This window comes from Vidua macroura, chromosome 3 (assembly GCF_024509145.1).
Source record: "Vidua macroura isolate BioBank_ID:100142 chromosome 3, ASM2450914v1, whole genome shotgun sequence".
NCBI classification, from domain to species: Eukaryota; Metazoa; Chordata; class Aves; order Passeriformes; family Viduidae; genus Vidua; species Vidua macroura.
Genome location: NC_071573.1, coordinates 8,009,188 through 8,030,875, shown reverse-complemented (window position 1 = coordinate 8,030,875; position 21,688 = coordinate 8,009,188). Strand labels below are relative to the sequence as shown.

At 40.1% G+C, this 21,688-nt stretch overlaps 2 protein-coding genes across 5 annotated transcripts in view; one reads left to right on the top strand and one right to left on the bottom strand.

The window, feature by feature from the left end:
• The window catches only part of MACROD2 (mono-ADP ribosylhydrolase 2), an 850,734-nt gene that overhangs the window by 95,412 nt on the left and 733,634 nt on the right, over nt 1-21,688 (top strand). The gene's annotated exons all lie outside the window — the stretch shown is intronic.
• Nucleotides 4,380-17,196, bottom strand: FLRT3 (fibronectin leucine rich transmembrane protein 3). Its single transcript, XM_053972438.1, has 3 exons — nt 17,115-17,196; nt 9,224-9,967; nt 4,380-8,135 (listed from the first exon to the last, which is right to left on the bottom strand). The coding sequence occupies exon 3, from the start codon at nt 8,088-8,090 to the stop codon at nt 6,141-6,143; it is 1,950 nt and encodes a 649-aa protein (XP_053828413.1). The 5' UTR covers nt 8,091-8,135; nt 9,224-9,967; nt 17,115-17,196; the 3' UTR covers nt 4,380-6,140.

Here is a 21,688-nt window from a genome sequence, read left to right as displayed (position 1 = left end):
AAGCATTATTGTGAGATGGGAAAGAAGAGTTTGTGGGGATATCTTTTATCACACCAGCACCTGCTGTGTCTGAGGGTATTTATTTAAAATTATCAACCAGTTGAATTTGTATCCCATTAAAAACGGAAAGATTTTCAGTAAAATTATTTATTGTTCCTAATTGTTCCTAACAAAAGAAAAAAAAATCCTAATTCCTCTTGTTCCTAACAGAAGAAAAAAAAACAGAAAAAATATTAAACAAAACTGATCCCCACAGCCACAAAAAACATGTTTTCATGTGGAAAGCCAGTTTCCTAGTAGGCATTTATCAAGGACTAAGGCCACTGGAGGAAAGCGGTATTATATAAACTGGATGTGCAGTTCTGAGCTAAATAAATTTTTAAATATTTTGCATAAATTAGGGACATTAAATGATGCATAATCTGCATAATTTCATCCTTTTGTAAATGATGTTCCCACAGTTAGTGATTAAAGAACATGGTGCAGCCCCTTGAGTTGGAACAATTAGACCTTCCACAGCTCTCTCTATAGATAGATATTCCTTAAGCTCAGCAAGGGGACAGAAGCGTGCATTAGCACTTGGCGATGATCTGCTCCCTGTTTTTGATGACTTAAGAGGGCTGTTCAGGACAGAGTATCAGCCTATATGATGAACATTATCAACCAGCTTGAACAAGTCAGATTATTTAATTAGCCCTATTAAGATCCTTCTATTTTTATAACTAATTTATGAGTGTTCTTGCTAAGCTTAGAAGGTCCAGCTTCAGATATCAAAAAGATGTTTTCAGCTCATGTTGTTAATCTTGAGGGGTTTTATACTGTGACTCCATTAAGGTTTCCCCTAAGAAAACAAAAAGGGGCTGTGAAAAGCAGTTGAAGTTGGGAAATTTACATCTGCAGTCCTGACCAGCAGTTTTCAGACATAGGGCATTTATGATGCCCATGCATGATGGACATTCGCTTGTTTGCCAAAATATGTATTGTATACCTTTGCCTTAGACCATCAAAAATCCAGAGAATGTTTATTTAACACCCATTTGAAGTATCTTGGTTTCCCCCAGGGGAGAAATGTTCCTCAGGCATCACTTAAAGACTACCATGCTGTGAGTATCTTACTTGATGTCCTGTGCTGAGAAAACAAGGTGATGCTTATTTTGAGCATCTGCTTTGCCACCCTTTTATGTTCTGCTTTTATCTAGGTTTTTTGAGAGAAGCAGGCAATGATTTGATGAAAGAACTATTAAATCAAACATTCATGTCTACCAAAAGAAAGAACTTTTAAAGTAATTGTGTCCAGAATTTAATATGTGTGTCATGGCTGTACCTTCAGAGTGTTTGAAAGGGCTCTAATTTCTTCACAAGGGTGGAATTCTTATCCACCACCCCAAAATTAAATTAATTTGCAAAGAAAAAAAAAAAAGTAAAATTCTGATGTCTGAATTCAGTCAATGAGCTTTTTCTCTCTAACGGAACCACTCTGGGCTAGTTTGGAAGATGAAAACTTCTCAGGTATGGAGTAACTTCATGTTTTGAAAAAAAAAAATCACTGATGGTTAAATGCTGACTTGTGGCTTGAAGCTCTGGCAGATCTGGTATACTGTATACTTTGATTAACTGTATACTTTGATTAACTGTAAAGAAACAGTTAATCAAACAAAGATCAGTTCCTAGGTGATGCTGAAACAATATACAGATTTGGAAGTAAGGTTAAGGCATTTTGAAAGTGGAGGGGTACCCGTGTGAATTATGGTTCTGCCCAAAACTATCTCAAACAAATGTGGTTTGGATAAACTGATGCAGATGACATCGGCCTCACTTCTGAAGGTCTTACCCAACTTCAGCTGCAGGTGAATGTACAAAATTTTATCCTCTTAGAAGGGAAGTCTCTATATATGCCTTAGTGCATTATGTCATCAGTAAATTATTTTAATAGCAAATAAGCCTTTATTACTTTTGCTCTTGCTTTATTGCATTTGCTGCTCTACATTCAATATGTACAGCATTGGCACAAGATAGCTTGCATGCTCACTAGTGCATTAGCAGGAGAGATGGAAACTGTGTTCCAAGACCATAATACTTTGAATTTGGTACTGTTAAAGGCAGAAGAAAAAAAAAAAAACAATCAAAAAACCCCAACAGTTGCTGCACATCAGGCTCTGGTAGAAAGCTAGGAAATAACAGCTTATAAATGAAGCAAGTTTCTCACAGAATCGTGGAATATACTGAGTTCAAAGGACCCATCAGGATCATTGAGTCCAGCTCCTGGCCCTGGTTCTGGAAGGTGCCAAGATGAGACAAAATTAACTGTTTCCAAAGTACCAGGCTGTTTTTGGAGACAGCTTTCAGCTTAAAACAGAACTGTGGGCAATTCAGGATAGCACTATAAATTAAAAAAGGGACCACGATAAAGAATGTAAAAGATACTTAGCAGAGTATTTGAATATGGAGAGTACAGATCAAGTGTGTTCTGCACATAGGTTTAGGCAACACCTGAAAAACATCTCACCCCTTGTTCCACAATTAAATATTGAATAGGACACAGAAATAACATGGAATTTGAAAACTTAGATAAATTTATGTGGATTAATGTTATTTTGATAAACGTGTTGAACAAAGTGCCTACTGTAGTAATCTGCTTTGCCTGCATATATACCTCTCTAACTGAAGGGATTTATGATGGTGCTGGGGAGCATTGCATGCAGCAACTGCAGCACTAGGATAAGTAGCAGTCTTGAAGAGATAGGCCTGACATGAAGAGGAATAGAAATTTGTATAAACAGCCAAAGGAAAAAAGACACAGTTTAGTTTGAAAGCAATCTTTCACTTGCCAAATTAATTTTAACATTATGTGTGTGGAGTAAAACTTCCTGTAGAACCCGAGGAAGGTCTTATACACTCCAGTGAGCAATTTTTTGCATTGACATCACATGTGGTAAGAGGACACCAGCTCTCCTGCAAGCCTGACCTAATTGCCTGAGGAAGACAGCCTTGCCCAGGTTTTCACTCTTGCTGGTGGAAGGTGAAGTAGGAACAACTGGGTTGATTTACTGAAGTTGCTTTGGATTTGTACCCTTCTGCCTCACAGGCAAAAATGTCACATAAAAGGTCATTTTACTTAAGACTGTCATACAATTATCTCTTCAAATGCTAACTTTTTTATACCCTTATGACCTTGTGTGGCATCACTGGAGTTGGTACATACCATTACCAGGCCCTTCTGGCTTAGGTGTCTCAGAAGGTAAAGTATTCACTGAATGTTGTTTTACCTTTTTCACAACATAAATTTGGAGCCAACTGAGACAGAGGTTTTCAAATAGCTTGAAAATCCAACAAAACCTGTTTAATTTTGTTACTGGAGAACTGCTGGCAAAGAACTAGGCTCTCTTGCCAGTGACCCAGCCATTACATAGGCTCAGATATCAGGGATGCCCCTGTGTGAGTGAAGACAAAGAACAGGTCTGTCCAGTCCCTCTGTGTTGTTTTCCTTCCCTGCTCACTGCTTAGGAAGCTTTTTGCACATCAAGGTAATGAGGCTCCACATGCTCAGTGTTGGCTTTCCTTCCCTTGCCTAGATTGGCACCTGATGGGACAACAGAGCAAAATAGTCTTGTTTGGTGCATTACACTGAGCTGAGCATTACACTCCCCTTTCCATGGATCCATTCAATGCTCCAGGCAAAGGAGCATTTTTTGTTTGTTTTGTACAAGGTCAGTAAGAAAGCACAGTGCTGCCTGCCTCCACTGCTCAGGAAACTGCGGGAGACATTTTTGAAAATGGTGTGTCAACAATTCCATGGTACAGGGAGTTTGGAGAGGAACTTCCCTGGGCACATCTGGAAAATGAGGATTAAAAAAAAGTGTGTTACTGGAAAATTTTGGTCTGTGCAGTTAGATGGATCCCTTGGTAAGAGATTCATTTGCAGACTGATTGCTGAAACCATGTCTCAGTGTTGGTCACTCTTTCTTCATCTCTTGTTCTTTACTACTCTTAGAGAAACAGACAGGCCAAGCATCACTAAAATTCTCATAGAATTAAACTGCATTTGGTATACATTCCTTCTTGTCTGAAATATTAAGTATTTTTCATTTGCTGTTTCTTTTAAAAAGCTCCCATATTTCAGAGGGTTGTAACTCCATGCCTTTCCTCCCTTTCATTGTTCACACTGTTCACTGTTGTGAAAACTTTCTTCCCAAGCGATTAATAATGAAGAAAACCTGCAAGGATAATATTGTTAACCTGAACACAGAGAGAGGTGAAGCTCATGACCTGAGAAGTAGTAGCTTCCAAGTGTGTTTCTTATCCGAGCTCTGCAGAGGTGCAGCATAATTTTGAAGTAGTTTTTCAACTTCATTCATGAATAAGACCAGTATTTTTCATAGTTAAGTTATGTATGAAAAGCTGGGTATTTTATTATTTCCTTTTTTCTTAGTTTTTAAAAGCTTGATACATGTAGCGTTGGATCAAGGCACACACAAGACTGGCCAAAGGGCGTACAAAGCACTTTGGTTTTCAGTTGAAGAAACAGAATGATTATTGCAACAAAGAGTGGCTTGGGGTTTAAACATGAAATAGCTCATAGTTCAGCAGGAAGGCAGAAAAAAACATGTTACCTTACAGATTTACCAAGGAATTTCTGGATAACTGTGACAGTAATGGGCAGTATTCCTGACTGTAACAGCATTATACTGAACACAGACTCGTATATGCTTCAGAATAGCTGCATTCTCCATTTGTCTGCTCACCTTTGGGACCACCTTAGTTTTTGAGATCTTGCTTTTATTGCCTTGGGTTTTGTCTTGCTCTCTTTTCTTGTGAAACTGCACTTTAAGCCCTTTTTCCTTTCAAAGCAGTTTCAAAGTGTTGTCTCTGTCTTCCTGCCTTTGTCTCCCAAATGCCTGTGAGCATCTGTGGTATTCACATTCTCTGAACAGAGAGAGACATGATTCTCTCTCCCAGGATTTTTCCTGGGAAGTTGTGAGACGCAGTAAGAAAGCTCAGAGAAAGAAGAAAACAATTCTTATCTCTATTCACTGCTCCTGTTGTTTGGCACATGTGGAACGTGTTACGGAGATTGTTTACCACAGAGTGATTTGTTAATTGGACACCGGTGAAGGTTGTTTGGATTGATTGGCCAATTGGGTCAAAGCTGTGTCGTGACTGTCTGGAGAGAGTCACAGGTTTTTCTTTAGTATCTTTTTAGTATGGTATAGTTCTAGTATAGTATAGTATTAATGTAATATAATTTAGCTTAATAAAAACAATTTATTCAGCCTTCTGCAACATGGAGTCAGAGCACGCTATTCCCCCTTCAAGGGTCACTGCTTCGATAAGCATCTATCACTATTTTGTCTGTAATATACAGACCACTGATTCTAATAACCAAAAAACTATTCCTGAACTGTATCTACCCCCTTGGTTTGTAGAGCCTATTGCTTTTTTTTTAACACTTTTAACACTTGTCAAAAGCTTCAGTCTCATGCATATCATCAATTCGATTATTCTAATTTAAATTGGATTTCACCACTGTTGAATGGATATATCCAGACAGCTGATATTGCCCATTACTACACACATTTTTGTTTATTGAATATTGTTGTGGTTTACAGATTTAATAGACTCAACACTGGAAGTTCTGTGAGTTTTTGTAACCACTTTTTGATCTTCCTGATTTGCCAGGTTCAACATTATTTTATTGATACCAAAGTGAAAAATGACCTGTGCTTACACTTACAAGGATCTCAGATGAATGTTCTGACTGCTCAACACGGCAAGAAAATTCACTTTCACAGTCAACAAATCATCTTACTCAGTAGAACACAAAAGTTAAATGGTCTGTAACTTCAATATTAGCAAGGAAAATACAGTACAAATTACTAAAAAATACTAAAATATAGAATTGTGGTCAGGTATCCCCACTACATTAATCGCAGCAGTAGCCTGAAATTTGAAACTTTTAATAAAAAGTTCTTAAATATAAATTATATGGCAAATGTACAGTACATTGCTTTGTCAGTCTTTTAATCCAGTGTTTTGCAGTAGAACAGCGACTGTTAAGTCAGTCTTTTCTTGTTTTCTTTAAAAAACAAAACAAACCCAAAAAACCCAACAAAACCCAAACCAGTCTTTCATGTCCCTCAGTATCATGAGTGTGAATGATCTGAATCTGGAATACCACTGTCTCTGTAGCTCCTGTTACTACTGCTTTCACTGTGGCTGTTCTTGTACAGATTCATGCCATTAGGTGGGAAAATGGTGTGTATTACAAATTCCTCCTTGGACACTTGGTCACTGGTTATTGGTATCATCTGGAAAGAAGTCTCCCTGATTTCCAAGATGGAGTTATCCTTCTTGGTTCCTGCTTCGGCATAGTCATCTTTTCTCCGGCGTCCCTTGCTGTAGGTGCAGTTCCGGGAGAACAGGGACCCGTTTCTATGGACGTACCAGCAGACCAGGGCCAGCAGCCCTATGGCCACCAGCGCCACCACACCACCGATGATGGCGGCCAAGGGCAAGCTGGAGTTTTTGTAAGGTTCTTTCTCTTGCTCCCGATTGAGGGTGGTGGTAGGGTTGTACATCTTAAGAGGTGCCGTCTCAGTCTCGATGCATTCGGGTGTTTCATCAGAGAGATAGATATTGCTGGTTTCCATGGGAACCATGCACACACGGTATGGTGACTCTGGTTCAAGAGCCGTGAGCAAATAGTCATTTCTGTCGCCTGTAACTATAGTTTCAGTTATAGATCCAAAGGCAGGGCTGTGACCCATCTTGAGCCAGCTCAGCCTCAAAGCAGTCATTGGTAGTGCAACTTTCCAGGAGATGTGAATAGTCTCCGTGCTTACGGATTTCACAAATATTGTAATGATTTTGCGTACTGGGCTTGCTGTGGTTCTGTAGTTTTTATTTAGGTTGGGAGTTTTGACGTCTGGTTGTTTGGTCACAGAAATGGGCCAGTGTCCCTGGGCTGGGTATAACGTGTTTGGTACTGCAGTAGTGATTTGGACGGTGCTTATCACGCTATCGTCTTTACAGTCAAACAGTTCTGCGCTGAGGTCTTTGATAGCCATTCCACGTACTTTTTCTGGAGCCTGACACATCAGTCCACGTACGTTCACTTTTAAAGGCAATGACTGTAACCAGTCACGTACCCATTTCATTTTGCACCCACAGTGCCAAGGGTTGTTGCGAAGAAAAAGTTGAGTGATGTTGTCTAGATCATCAAAGACACCCTGAGGTAAATTGCTGAGATTGTTATTGGACATATCTAGTCGATACAATTGCCGTAAGTAAGAGAAAGCATTGGGTGGCACACGGTTGATGTGGTTTTCTTGGAGATAAAGCTTTCTTAGGTTTGTTCCCGGCAAATTCACCGGTGCAGCTGTGAGTGAATTGCGGACCAATGACAATTCTGTAAGATTGACTAGATTAATGAAGACTTTGTCTCCTAATCCATGATTATTTAGAAGATTTCCATCTAAAACAAGGCGTTTTAGATTTGTAAGGTCTTGAAGGGACAGCTCAGAAATTGTGGAAATACGATTATCATCCAAGCGTAGCTCTTCTATGGTTTTAGGCAAACCCCAGGGAATGGTGCTAAGGTGATTTCGAGAGAGAAAAAGAAGTCTGAGATAGATGTTGTCCCGGAAAGCTCCATCCTCAATGCTAACGGCAGAAACAGAATTATCATCCAAATGCAGTTCTTCCAGATAAGGAATTTTTGAAAGTGAATCATAAGTAATGGTCCTTATATTGTTCTCCTGCAAATGCAGTTCCTTAATGTACTTAGGGAGGTTAGTGGGGAATTCATCTAGGCTGTTGCGGTATAAATATATTCTTTCCACCCTAAGCAAGTTCTTCAGTTCTGAAGGAATCCCAGCATTATTTATTTGATTGTTCTGAAGGAAGAGGGTAGTTGCATCCTCTGGGATTCCTGTAGGAATAGACGTCAAATCGCGATCATTACAATATATGAAACCCACATCACAGCGACATACTGAAGGGCATGGTTTGGCACTAACAGAATAAAGTGCCATGTCAAGTAACAGCCCTATTTTAGTCCAAACTAGGAAGATGCTCCAGGTAACACTAATCATGGTCAGGAATGATGAGATTTCTATACAGTTCTGATCTTCAACAATCTAAAAAAACCAAACAAACAAAATTATCCAGATCATCAGTGAATAAACCACAATAAAAAAAAATCAACTTCAACATTACAGAAGATATCTGAAACACACATGAAACCAAAATTCAAGTGCATAAGATGCATTTTACTCTCTTTTCCTTACATCAGTAATTCTACTACTTGTACTAATTAACTGCATAGTGATTGAAAATAATATAATCAAGTATGCCTGATCTGTGAATTATTTTGCTTAAGCAACAAGACTCTTTCTAAGGATTCTTTCCCATTTCATCTATACCGACAATCTTTGTTCACAGATACCAGATAACTACAGAACTGAAGTCACACCAGAGTTCAAGTAAATCATTCTATATCTGAAAGATAAGAAGTAATTCCTAAGCCAGCTAACTTCCTCAGGAGCCCTTAAGTGAACTATAAAACCCTTACCAAACCTGCAAGTCTAGTGGTAGCTATTTCAGAAGTTCAACAAAAGCCCTAGAAGCAAAGCATAAAATGCAGACAAAAGAGTGAGGGCCAGTGAACACATTTTCCCAATGTCTTCACTGTTTTTCCCAAGTCTTTCCCAGTGCTCAGCTCCACAGTGTGTAACTTATGAACACCGTGGACTATTTTGCTTGGTTTTCAAACTTAAGTGCCTGCTCAGAAAGGTGAATGTTATAACTGGTAGAGCTATGGCTTTCTAGTTCACTGGATGAAATACTTCATTACATGCTTAATTTAATGTTTAAATATTTGTCATTCTCAAAAGTCGTCTTACTAAGTAGCACACTCATAAGAGTCTATTTGGCAGGTTTAACCACATTTTCCCATCTTATTACCAGCATAGTATAAATTAACTCTTGAGACTGAGATTGTACTTTGCATTGGTAGTGTGTTTGTACACTGAGCTCAGGTAATTAGCATTTTTATAGCTTTTAAGACAACATAATTCAATTACCATTGTAATTAGGGTTGTGAGAACTCCTGCAAGATGACCTATGCATTAAGCGGTGTCATGACCCTTTCTCTTATGGGTTCATATATTAATTGAACTTTATTCTCAGAGGCATGAAAAGGAAAATAAATTTATATTGATCCTACCGTATTTAAAGGTATGAGAAAATTTTGTGCTTGAGGATATCCAGTAAAGGGATGTCTTTCTGCCCAGTCACTCTTACGGTTTACTCCATGAAGCAGTTTTTTCTCGATGGTGTTTACTCAGATGGTCCTTGGTGGTGGTGTGTGTTTCCTGGCTCCTGGCACGATACTCAATGAGCATTCCAACCAAGATTTATCATGGTACATAAGCACACCAGGCCACAGTGTAGAAAAGCTTCAGCTTCCTTCTATTTTAGTCCTCATGTAAAGTCTGTGAATGAAGACCCTCTTTTGTTTGGTTTAATGCCTTTAGCAGGAATTACTTTCTTTGTAACTCTTACAAACTCTTCTATGCAGCGTAGTAGTCAGAGGAGGGAACTTTAGTGCCGCGTGATAGAAACTATTCATTATGCTGAGGCTCGAAGGATTGCAGCCTCTTCAGGAGGTCAGGAAAGGGATGCTTTTTCCTATCCAGAATTATCCAAGTATGACCTTTGTACAGTAGCTACATCCTGGTACATCCACACCTCTTTCGGAGAACAATTTTCCAACTCTCACTTCTTAACACTTCTTCCAAATTTGTAATGCAGGAAAGAATTCCTCCTGTGCTGCAAGAATGCAAGTTACTTTACCACAGAAACATCAGGCAATTCAGATGGTTTTCTTCATTATAAAAAACCCCCACAAAAATATGATTTCCTTCCCAGAAAACTCCCCTTTGAAAGCTTTCCTCGAACTCCTAATGTCCTGCAAAAGTAAAAACAAAAAAATTGGAATTAATAACAACTGGTACACACTAGTTTTAGGGGTTGCATTCCCTGTACATGAGTAGCACACCTTGTTTCCCCAAGGCACTGGTACTTCAGCAAAATCCACAGAGCTCTTTCAAAAAATGTTTTGCTGTGTAGTTTCATGTTACTGCAGTTTTGCTGGAACTGTATTTTACTTTGTTTCAGTAGAAAAATAAAGGCAGAGAGTTATAAAATATTTGTAAATTATGTTTTTCATCTGATTCAAATGCCAGTGTTACCTCCTTGGAGGAGGCCAAAATGGTTGCTTGCTTTGTGTTCCTGGTAAATAGGTGATCTTCTCCTTGGTTTTAAGTGTAAAGGGAGCTAATAACTCTTCACTAGCTACTGGGTGAAAGGGAAAGCATTTTTGCTAAAGTATTTTATGAATATATTTCCGACATGCAGCATGTTGATTCTGAGCCAGGCATCTGTGTCTGCTTTTTGGCAATACATAGGTGGGTTTAGGTTGTAAAATTTCTTTAAAGAAGAAAAATATTATTTCTTTCATTTGTATTTCTTACGGAACACTAATTATTTTTTAAACAGCGTTCTTAATTTGGGCTACTTCGTATCACTACCACGTAAAGTATCCAGTGAGATACCAAGCCCCCAGCGAGTTTGTAGGTAGCATGTTTGAAATAAAAGCGGTTAAATCTGAAATGAAAGAAATCCTTAACGTGTACTTGCTTTTTTTCCCTTTTGTGACTTAAGGTTTGTCCAAGGGACCGAGCACAATCCTTGGAACCAAAACACTTGGCAGGAACAGTGTGCTGAGTAATGCTTGCTTAACTGCCTTCCTGGGAGCAAAACTAGAGCATCTTCTGCTCCTCCGTAAAATACTTGACCTAAACACAAACACTCTCTGTTTTAAAAATGCCTTTTGCAATTTGTAACAGGTCTGTTATGAAACACACCAGTCATACTCCTTACAGCAACACAGAATAGGCAGTGATATATTTAAATAGATACAAATTTTGCTGCTCTTTTTCATAGAAAAATGTTAATCATTAAAAAGAAAATAAACCAAAGCCCCCATTTGAGAGATGGTGTGACTACCCATCATGTGAGGGAGTGGAAAAGACTCTTCTCTCTTGCTGCTGCTTTCATGCTCCTCTGAGCTTTGTTTTCAGCATCTTGTTTACAGCAGTTGTCCAATGAAAAAAAAGAAGAACTCAAAGTGAGGGACCCCCATGGTAGCATAAATAAGTATTTTTATGTATGCTTTATTTAAAGCAAAATCTCAATCTCTGTGGCCACATTTTAGAATAGAAGGGAATGCATGTTTAGTGGTAACTTATGTAATTTGGGTAAATTATATAATCATTATGAAATGGAACAAAAAAAGCTTTGTATTCTTCCAGTGTCTAGTTTTCTTGCTCTGTATTACTCAAGTGTTTGGGGAAAGAAGCCCAGACCCTATTCCTAAAACTCTGAAATAAAGAGCAGCTTAACAGCTGTAGAAAAAAATGGTGTCTCTTAGGAACTAATGTGAAGTCGTGATAGAAGGTATTTTCTGGAAGGGTATAGTGAAATAGGAATATAAATCCCTTTAATAGGCCTTTGAAGGCTACAATAACTTTTAAGTACTTAAAATCATAAATTTTCTTTAGAACTCTGAGCTGTAAAAAACTTGTTAGTATTAAGCAAAACGTTGGCTCTAGTATGCATACATTACATAGATACATGCACACAGCAAGTTCATTTATTTTACCTTTCTAGCACATAAACTGTTTCCTCTGTGTTTCATTTGATAGTCATCTCTTCATTTATTGCCACTATTATAATAGCAGTAATGTGTAGGATTAAAATGAAAGCACTAAAGCTCATTAAGTTCCTGGAATTTTTTTTATCCCGTCTCTCAAAATTACATGAAAACAAGAGCAAGAAAAAGAAAAGGTCTCTTTGGAGAAGACGACACTGTTTCAAAAATGTGGATTAAGGCTATACCCCCCACTCCCTTTTCTAAACTTAGAATAGTTTTCTTCAGGTCTTGATTGTTTGATATCTCACACTTCCCTTTTATATCTCAAGCTATAGTTGAAAACAATGTTTTTGCATATCAAAGGCTCCAGTGATCTGTCTACAGAGAAGAAGGGAATCGTGCTGCCATGCTCCAACTTTCCCCTTCTTGAGCTGTCTCTAAATATTCCCTGACACCAAGTCATTATAGCTGATCCGGCAGGATGAAAAGAAAAGTGACCCCCACTGGTACAGACACTGTCCAGGTTTCTGCAGCATCAGACTGGGAGGCTTCATGGACACATGGTTTTGAAAGAAGCCATTATTTTTGAGCAGATCAGATTTTAGAAACTCTGCTAATAATTTTTAAATGCAAAAATCAGTCCTTTTTTTTTTTGGTAACAAAAGTAACATTGGAAAAACTGAACAGCAGCCTTTTTGCTCTTTATTCCAAGTTGAATGTTTTCATGAACTTTCCTGAACCACATAGTTAAATTAGTTTTCCTGGGACTGTGTAAGTTAGTGAATTACTAGAGATATCAGGAACGTGTGGACATTGCATGTGGACTTACTGCTGTGGTACAGTTAAAGAGACATCTCATTTTGAAATGTTCAACATAAGTTGAGCTATTAAAAAAACCAAAAACATAAGAAGAACAATGTATATACCCTGAAGTACGGAGTCCAGCTGCACTCGCTATACTGTAGGCAGGCAATGGCTTAACAAAATAAATAGATTTGGTGTATTTGAAAAGTTGGGATTTTTTCTAAAAACCGTTTTTTTTCCACGTTAATATAAAATGTGAATAAAATCAAGACCTGCCTCACTCGAGGTCATAGAATGCTTATTTGAATTTCTAATCTACCTCTGTGTTCTCTGGTAGCTCAGTGCTTCTTTCTTACCATCAAAGTAACAGAGGCAAGGGAAACTACTAGGTATTTTTAGGTTGTAAAAGACAAAACTATTATTCAAAGCCACCACCAGAATATACATACTTGATAAGCCAATTTGCTTAACCAGTGTACTTCTATTCCAGAATTAGCTCTCTATTTGTGTAGAATTCGAAACATATCGGAAACACAAAATGTGCTTATTTTTTAAAATACTTGTGAAGTCCATCTACTGCTTATAATGTCAGTTGTGCTACAAAGGTCATGCTGCAGCTAAACAGCTTCACCAACTTTTTTTTTTTTTTAAAGAAGTTCCACAGTGCTAATCTAGACTTAAAACAATGTCCACACTTTGTTTTCTTTAAGTGTAGTACTCAGGGTTAGTTGACAGAGACAGCAAAATGCTTTCTAAGCACCCTGTCTAGGAGCTGCCATTTCCACGATCATCGTATTTCAGGAAGGTGCCCCAGCCTTTTGTCTGACGCTAGGCAAGCAGAAGGTCCTCTAGCTGTCTTTCCAAGGGGTAAAAAATGTAAATGAGCTTGTTAAAGTGAGGGTGAGCCCTTCAGTCAGACTGTATCACTGTGTGTTAGTGAAATTTGTTGTTTTTTGTTGGAGATCTCATTTACTTGCAGAAAACTTGCTGCCACTTCTTGTGCAGTAGGAATAATAACTGCTTGTGTCTTACTAAGTCTAACTCAAGTGTCCTAAAAAATGTAAATTTTTATGTGAACTTCCCTCAAATGCAAGTAAATCTGACTTAGAAATGAATTCTGAGTAAAAGCTTGACTCCACACCCAAGATCAGCCAAACCTGTATTTGCTGTAGTGGATGGAAATGAACTATGAGTGTTTCTCTTCTGAAGTTTACTTCTAAAATCTTTCCTAGTTTTGAAGATGCTGGGTTGAAAAGACCCAGACTATTATTCTACTCTTTCTCACTCTTTTGTTCTGACTACTCTGCTGCAGGAAAGGTTGCACGTTAAGAAAACACTTTGAGGGGGAGTCTTCTGCAATGGATTTTTGGTTTGTGTTTAGTGCTCTTTGAGTTTAGCCAATTATGGCTTCTAGGTTTTCTTTTTGAAAGCTGCTGCTGAGGTAACTTGTCTGGGCATTAAATAATAGAGAACAAATGCTGCCATTGTTTCAAGGGGAAAAAAATCTGGTTTTCCCCTCTTGACAAGTTTAGGTAGAATTATACCTGATAGGGAGTTTCTGGCACAAAGTCCCAACATGTAAAAACATTACTTGAACACTAGATAAAGTTTCAGTAGTTTTGTTTCTTTCCTTTTTAAAGCAGTTGTTTGCTCATATCCTGATTACTAAGTTTGCTCCTCAAAAAATTAGAAAAAATGTGAAGCTGTAAGACTGTTTGGATTCTTACAGCTCATGAAAGGCAGAAGAGTGTTAGTGATGCCATAAGGTATGTACTGACCACTTTTCAAGATTCCTGCCCTGAGTGGTATTTGGCTGCTTTTAAAAATAAAGACAAGCAATCACATATTAATTCCTCTGTGCATTCCTGCGCTTTGAAGTGATTAAGGAAAAAACTTAAGAGCTAACTAGCCATTAGCATCCATGCTTCCTGCTACAAGGAGACAAAGATGGCCATCTCCCAACTGAAGCCACTTCAAATAACTGCAACTGCAAAGTTTGCAAACTCCAGCAATTGCTTTGATTAGTCACCACTGCCTTACACAATATCAGACAATTTTTAGATACTGGTGACAGAGGGAAAAAACCAAACCAAAACAAACACCAAAAACCCCAACCCAGAAATTCGTCTTTATTTCGTTCTTGCTGTAAAATGTATCCACTTTTTTTCTGGAGATCAAAGCTCGCTGTGAGTTTACTACAGAGTTTTTTGCCCACTGGGGGGTGGTACATGCTACAAAACCTGTGCTTTTAAGAGCCACAAGTCAGATGTTTTTTGCTGCTGTCCAGTCTTCTCAGCTTTAATTACAACAAAGTATCCTGGTGAGAAAAACAGAGGCAGCTTGCAAAGGAGGGAGTTATAAAAAAATAAAATAAACCACTCTTCAAGAGAGTTTACAGAATTTCCCATGCTGATTACTTGCAGTATTTATCTGGTTGTTCTCCAGTTAAAATGGTGCAAGTGTACCAAAAAAAAAAAAAAGAGAGAATTAGCATTTTAAATATATTCCAAGGGCTGTCACTGTTTCTGGTATACAGGAGGAGCACAAAAGACAGGAAAAAATCCAGCTTTTAGAAGTGATTAAATGTGGATGGAAAAATAAAAAAGCTTGATAGCAGCATGAAGTAGGATTAGAATAAACCCCGTGTATTTCAAGATAATTGGCTTTCTGTAAACCCAGGTATACCTTTTGTTTATGAAATATTTGAAACCCTATCTTAAACAGGGCTGTATTGTATGGTTTTGGAATAAATTAAAAGAAACTTGAAGGTGGGTTTTCTTTTGAGGGAGGGAAGGGCACTGAAAGATCTTGAGTATGACCTAATGCATGGCATATATTGACAAGGAAAACACAGACTGATCTTTCTGTTTTACAGCAAATAATTATTTTCTTTATACACTTCAATTGACAAATGTATTTTTCAGTCTAATTCAAAGAAGTGTTCATTAAGGCGCCATATCCCCAGGCAATAGATGGTGAGCATAACTGATGCTTCTATCTTTTTGGGCAGTATATTTTAGACAGGGAAATTGGGGTCAGGATAATGAACTGTTTCTTTAAGTCTGAACGTTTTCAGCCTCTTTGTATAAAAGATGTACATGGAAATGCAAAATGTGAATCTTCTTGTTTCAAAGAGGCAAAGAGAAAATGCATTCAGCTAATGTGCAGAAATAAGATTTAACTGTAAAGTAATTCTGCATTTTGGTGTAAATTTGGTGTAGAAAATACTCTGTTAACTATCCAGAACTGATCCTTTGCAGAAGGGGAGCGACTTGCCTTCAGCCCGAATTAATAACCCGTTGGTAACAGCATTCCATGAATTAGTTAATTACATACACTCGTCCTCGCGTTTGCAACACTCCTTGCAACTTTGCCTGGATGTGCCAGGGTTGAGCTCAAACCCCTCTGCGGTCTGAGAGATTAAAATTGAGGCGACCTCAAAGAGCAGGACTGAGCCAGAAAGGCAGCTGTCTGTGCAAGAGCTGAGCTTTTATTCGCCAAGGGGATGAGCTTGGAAACTAAGCAGGAATCCAAAAAAAGAACCAGCCAACCAACCCCAAAATCAGAAAGCTGTGCCTGGTTGCTGTGAGCTGTGGCAGATGCTGGGAAGCAGGACCACTACGTTGGGAAATGCAGGGATACTTGGGCTCTGCTTGATCAACTAAGTTGCAGCTTCTAATTGCATTTGACGAAGAGGGTTAAAAACGAAAGATTTTGGCACATCCAGCAGTCGTGAAACGATTTTCGAGGTCAGAATCACGTAGAGATGAGGTGTGCAACAAAGTACGTAGTGAACTATTTATTTGCAAGCCATTTAAAAATTAATTAGCTGCGCCTGTACGAGGGCACACAATCACTTAATACACTGAAAACAGCAGAAAAGTTGATTGGAACTAGGCGAGGACCTATGGAATGGCAGGAGGATTATGAGCCAGCTCTTCTTCCCAAAGCAAGTGGGGCGTCGGGGCGGGAATTTGGGCCTGTTGCATTCTTTCTGTGCAACCATTTTGTTGCCCATCTTCTCGCCCGCAGACTTTGTGGTGCGGGGGACAGCGCTGCGCAGGGGCGCGAACGCATCGCCTCGATTTTTCTTTTTTTTTTTTTTAATAAATGCAGCAAGAAGGGATGGAGGGAAGGGGAAGTTTCCCAACCGTGGAAGCGATCCGGGTTGCGCGCAGGAACACCCCCCACCATCCGCGTTAAAACGCGCGGCCGGGGTCCCAGCGCCGCGGGGCGCGGGTGCTGCTCTGCGGGTCCCCCCGCGCTGTTTTCCGCCCCCGCGCAGGGCGGGTTTGCGCTGGCTCCTTCTCCTGGGGCCGGGGCAGCGCAGGCACCGCACGCCCAGCGTGGGGAACCCCCGGGTGCTCTCCAGATGTGCGGGCTAAGCCCTCTGCGCTCCTGCGCGTCGCGCTGCGCACCCCGCCGGGAGGGCGGGCGGGCTCTCCCCGCCGCAGCGCCGTGCCCGCACTCCGGCGCTGGGAAGCGGGCGGTGGTGTAGGGAGCGCGCCCAAACTTCCCTCCCCATCCTCCTCCTTCTCTGCACCCCCAGACCCGCGCAAGTCCCGCGGAGGAGAAGAAGCGGTTATCCCGCGCTTACCTGCAGAGAGGCGCGGAAGGGGCGGTCCGGGCGGCGGTCCCGGCGGGCCCGGAGCGGAGCGCGGCGCGGAGCGGGCGCTGCGCTGTCGCGGGGCGGCCGCGGACGGAGCTCGGCGCGCGCCCCTCAAGTCGCGGCGGCAGCGGCGGAGCCGCGGGGGCGGGGCCGGACGTCACGGGGGGGCGGGGCCGGGGCGGGGCGCGGCGCGAGGCCGCCGCTAGGGGGCGCAGCAGGCGGCGCCGCGGCCCCGCCACGCGGGGGGTGTCGGGGGCGGACGTGGCGCCTCAGCTCCGCACGGGAGAGGTTTTAAAACTATTTCTTTACCCTGCTTTTGACGTGGCAGAGAAGCAATGGTGCCGCTGGTGGCCGTGCCGGCAGCGGGGTGGCTCCCCTTCATCCCCCAGTTCATCCCCCCGTGCCCGGTTTTGTGCTGGGCAGGTGATCGCAGTTCCCTGGTTTTGGGTCCAAGGACCAGGACAGGCCGCGAGTTTCACGAAGGGGCTTGAAAAAACGCTGTTTAAAACACAAATAAATTAATAAATTTCCTCAGTCCCAGTCGCCACATGGCTGTGGGTGCCGTCACTCCCCTGGCATCTCCCTGGCTGTGGCGCTTCGTGTAAAGCATTGCAGGCTATGGCAGCTTTGGAAGATTTGAGGGTTTTCCCGAGGTGACTCCCTTTGGAATCATCGAGTGGATACGAACTGCCTGGTTCCTGCTCCACCCGGGATGCCGCTCGCTGGGAGATACCTTATCATCCCCGGCAGGACTGAGATTGGGGGGGAATTGGGACCTGGCCAGACCGCAGTCCTTAGGGATTTTTCCTAAAGTTTCTGCCCTTCAAACACAACCAGAAATTTATGGTCATTAAAGGGCAAAGTAGAAAACATCTTCCCCAGGCGGTTTTTTTTTTTCCCCTAAAACCCAGTTTCCTTTAGCCATCGCTTACAAGCACACAAGTGGCATTAGTTTTGGCAGATGAGGTAGATGTTTCTATTGTTTTGTTTTTTTTTTAAATTTCCCATTAAATGGGGCGTCTTTCCCAGCAGACAGCTGCTGCATTCATGAGCATCCTGTTCTCTTCATTAGCCATGCACAAATGATCTTGGCCATCTCATGCAGGGTTTTGACCAGCGTGTTCTCCAGCACAGAGCCAATGTCTGGGGGAAGGCAAACTCCTGAAAACTGGCTCTGCTGATGCTAGTTATCCTCTAGTTGCACTTTTTGCTGGTATCAGAAGACTACAAGACCAAGCTCCATTGATTTCAAAGAGGGCTCGACTTCTGTAAATCCTATAGAAACTGCCACATAGGTGCACCTTCTGTGTAAAGTTTGAATACTTCAATTGCTGTTGATATCTTTTTGTCAAAAACAAAACCAGATGAACTTAAAAGTGTCAGACCTCATCCTTTTTCAAGAGGATTTTAATAAATTTTTGAATGCCACTTGATGGATTTGATACTTAGATATATGAAATGTTATATACATGCTGTATTTATTCCACTAATTAAAAAAAAAATCTGGATTGATTTTGCTTCATAAGGAAGGAAAAGCATTTTTTTCACTGCCACTTCAATTCTAATCTTTCCCTGAGGAGAGTAAAAACTAATAATAAATTGACTTCAGGTTAAGGTGCAATTGTCTGTATTGATAGTCCTGGCAGTGAGCTGTGCCCGAACCAGCTCAGAATAAGCAACTGTATTGCATATACATCTTAATGCACATCTAGCCCATTATAGGCATATGGATACATATGTACATGTATTATATGAACGGTGATACATCTGGTACTACAGCATGGCCGTATCTCATCATGTGGGAGAGAACAGTGGGCTTTGGAAATGCTGCAACTATTCTGTTTTTTTTTTTTTTTTTTTTTTTTTTTTTAACTGAGATTCCTTTAAGATTATAGTAGTATTTTTCAAAAACGTTGTGTATTTGGTATTTCTCAAGCTGTATTAGGTAACAGATTCCAGGGCTATGTTGTTGTGCCGTGTTGCTAAGCCTTAATACAGATCTGTGGGATGCTTATAAAAGATGTATATGGTACTCATCCAGCTATCTCTCAGCTTAATTCCAAGGCTGGCCCAGTGCTTATGGCACTGGTTAGAAATTACAGTACATATTCCTAAAGAATTCCAAAGGGCATGTGAAAAATAATTACATTTTACCATGTCACAGCTGCTCTGGAGTACTGAAAGGTCTTTAATGTGCTGTTGCAAACATTTTTGACTATATTATTTTGTGTAAACTCCATAAATATATTTCTTAAGAAGGTGTATAGCCTTTAAAATACTCTCCATAAAAAATCTCTTGTACATGGAGATCTTGACCACGTTCTCCATCTTTTTCTTAAAATGTAGGAATTCAAGGTGTCTTCAGTTCCAAGAGAACAGAGAAGTTCTGTTAATAAGGATGGAGTTACTCATATGTTGGGAATAAAAATATGAATATTTAACACATAGGTCTGTGTATATTCCTAGGCGTGTGTATTCCTAGGCGTGCCAAAGCCTAGGAATATAATGAGAGATTTTAATTGAATTTTTAAGTTAAAATAATGTTTTACTTGTATTTTGTTTATAGAATTAATTAATGCTCATGACACTGAGATTAAAGTTCTTGTCAGACCTACAGGGAAATTACCTTTTGGAAGACATAGTAATCTTGTTAATACTTCATGGGCTGAGGAGGTTTAAAGATATTGGGTGGGAAATCCAGAGTACTCACACTACATACTGTGTTTCACAGAATTTTATGCAGGTTTCTAACATGCTCTTAGGTGCTTTTAGGTCAGTGTGGTAATGATGATGCCTTTTTTTTCCTCTTAAGCATCCTGATGGTGTGATAAGAATTGAAGTTCTGGGAACTCCCTCAGCCAAGGGTTGACCTGAATGACTCTCCCTGTAACTTGACAGGCTTTGTCCTGCTGTAGATCAGGTTCCAGTCATACACATTTCCGGGCAGGACATTTATGAAATATTGAGAAACCAAACACCTTGACTGTGAAAGTGAAATTGAATCTGAGATCACTCATCCTCAGTGAAGGAGAGGGCTGGCTGTCTTCAAGAATCAAAACTGAACCCTTGCTTCGTTGAGCATCTCAAGGACAGATTTCTGTCAGATAAAGCTGAGAGTAATAGTTTGATATTCAATGGAATAAGCTGAAATGAATGTTAGTGGGTATTAGCTTCAGACTTTTATGAGGTTATGATTTTCCAAAGCAAACTGTCCCAAATCCAAGTTAGGCTGATTTGTAGAGACATGTAAGGAAAGAGGACACTATGATATATGAACTTCAGTATGATACATGTTCTGTAAGGTTTCCTGATATTCACTAAGTAGTGTTTCTCAGCAAATGCATACTGCAGTTTGTATTAGACTTCAGTCTTTAAATGATCAGAATCATTTCAGAATTAGAATCCAGTTTTAGATATATTCCTTCCAAGTACAAATGTCTGTCAAATTAATCTTTCAGCACTGTGTATGTACATAGAGTACCTTGTCAAAGTTGGTGCAGCAGCTCTGTATCAAATGCGACAAAAATGGGAGTGTAATCATGCAAGACAGTCCACAGCAGAGCTAGAAAGATATGAAGAGTCTAAAACTAAATACTTATTTAAAAGTAGGTGGGCTCAAGTGTGCTTCTTTCTTTTCTCCTGCCAGAGGAAGGTAAGAGACAATAGTTGTAATTGTGGTTATTTTGTCTGTCTGTAAAGGCCAGGAGGTTAGACCACTGTACCTGTATTTTCTGCCATTCCTTCCTCTTCTTTCCATGCTTTCTTCTCATTCTTCTTTCCAGCTCTCCTAAACAACCCCAGGGAAAAGCCCTGTCAACTCAGAAACACTCGTGATGCAATCACATCTGTATTTTCCCTAAGGCAAATAAACAGCTTTGCTTGTGAGATCATGTGCTATGGATAGCAAAATTAAGTAACTTAATAGGGCACTTGAAATTGCAAAGCCTTTGAGTAAGGTATTTATTTTTTATTATTTACAGGACATACTGCAGTGGGTAAAGAAAGCTGACTCTGTATAGTCCATTCCAGGAAAGTTTGTTCCTAATGCTTAAAGTGAATATTTGTATTTAAAAAGCAATTTCCTCTATTTGTTAGATGTCAAACCATGAAGCCATCATGACAACATTTTTAGGAGAAACAGTGCTGACTCCTTCGCAGCTATGAAGAACATGGAGTTTTTCCTTGCTTACTTGACAAAGTAAGCAATGCTGTCAGAACACAAGAGACTTTCCTTTTGCTTGATGTGTCTTTGAAAGTGTGTTAAAGGGAGGAAAAATAATGTTCCTCCAAAACAACCTTGAAAACCTTAGCTGAGATTGTTAGTAATGTCTAGTGTGTGTGAGGAAGAATCCTGTGAAGGAAAAAACCTGCTGTTCTGCCCTCAGGGTAGAGTTCTGCATTTGCAAATTCACATTTTTATGGATGAAGCCTATAGTGAGCTGAACAAAGTGGTAAATGCATTTTTACACCTGCCTCTATAAAAAGAGTTCCAGTAGTACAGAAATACATTAAAAAAAATACCAACCTGAAATCTTCTGAAATGTCAGAAAAAAAAAAAAATC

Coding starts and splice junctions, on each gene's coding strand:
- FLRT3 (XM_053972438.1), bottom strand. CDS start 8,090: ATGATTAGTGTTACCTGGAGCATCTTCCTAGTTTGGACTAAAATAGGG.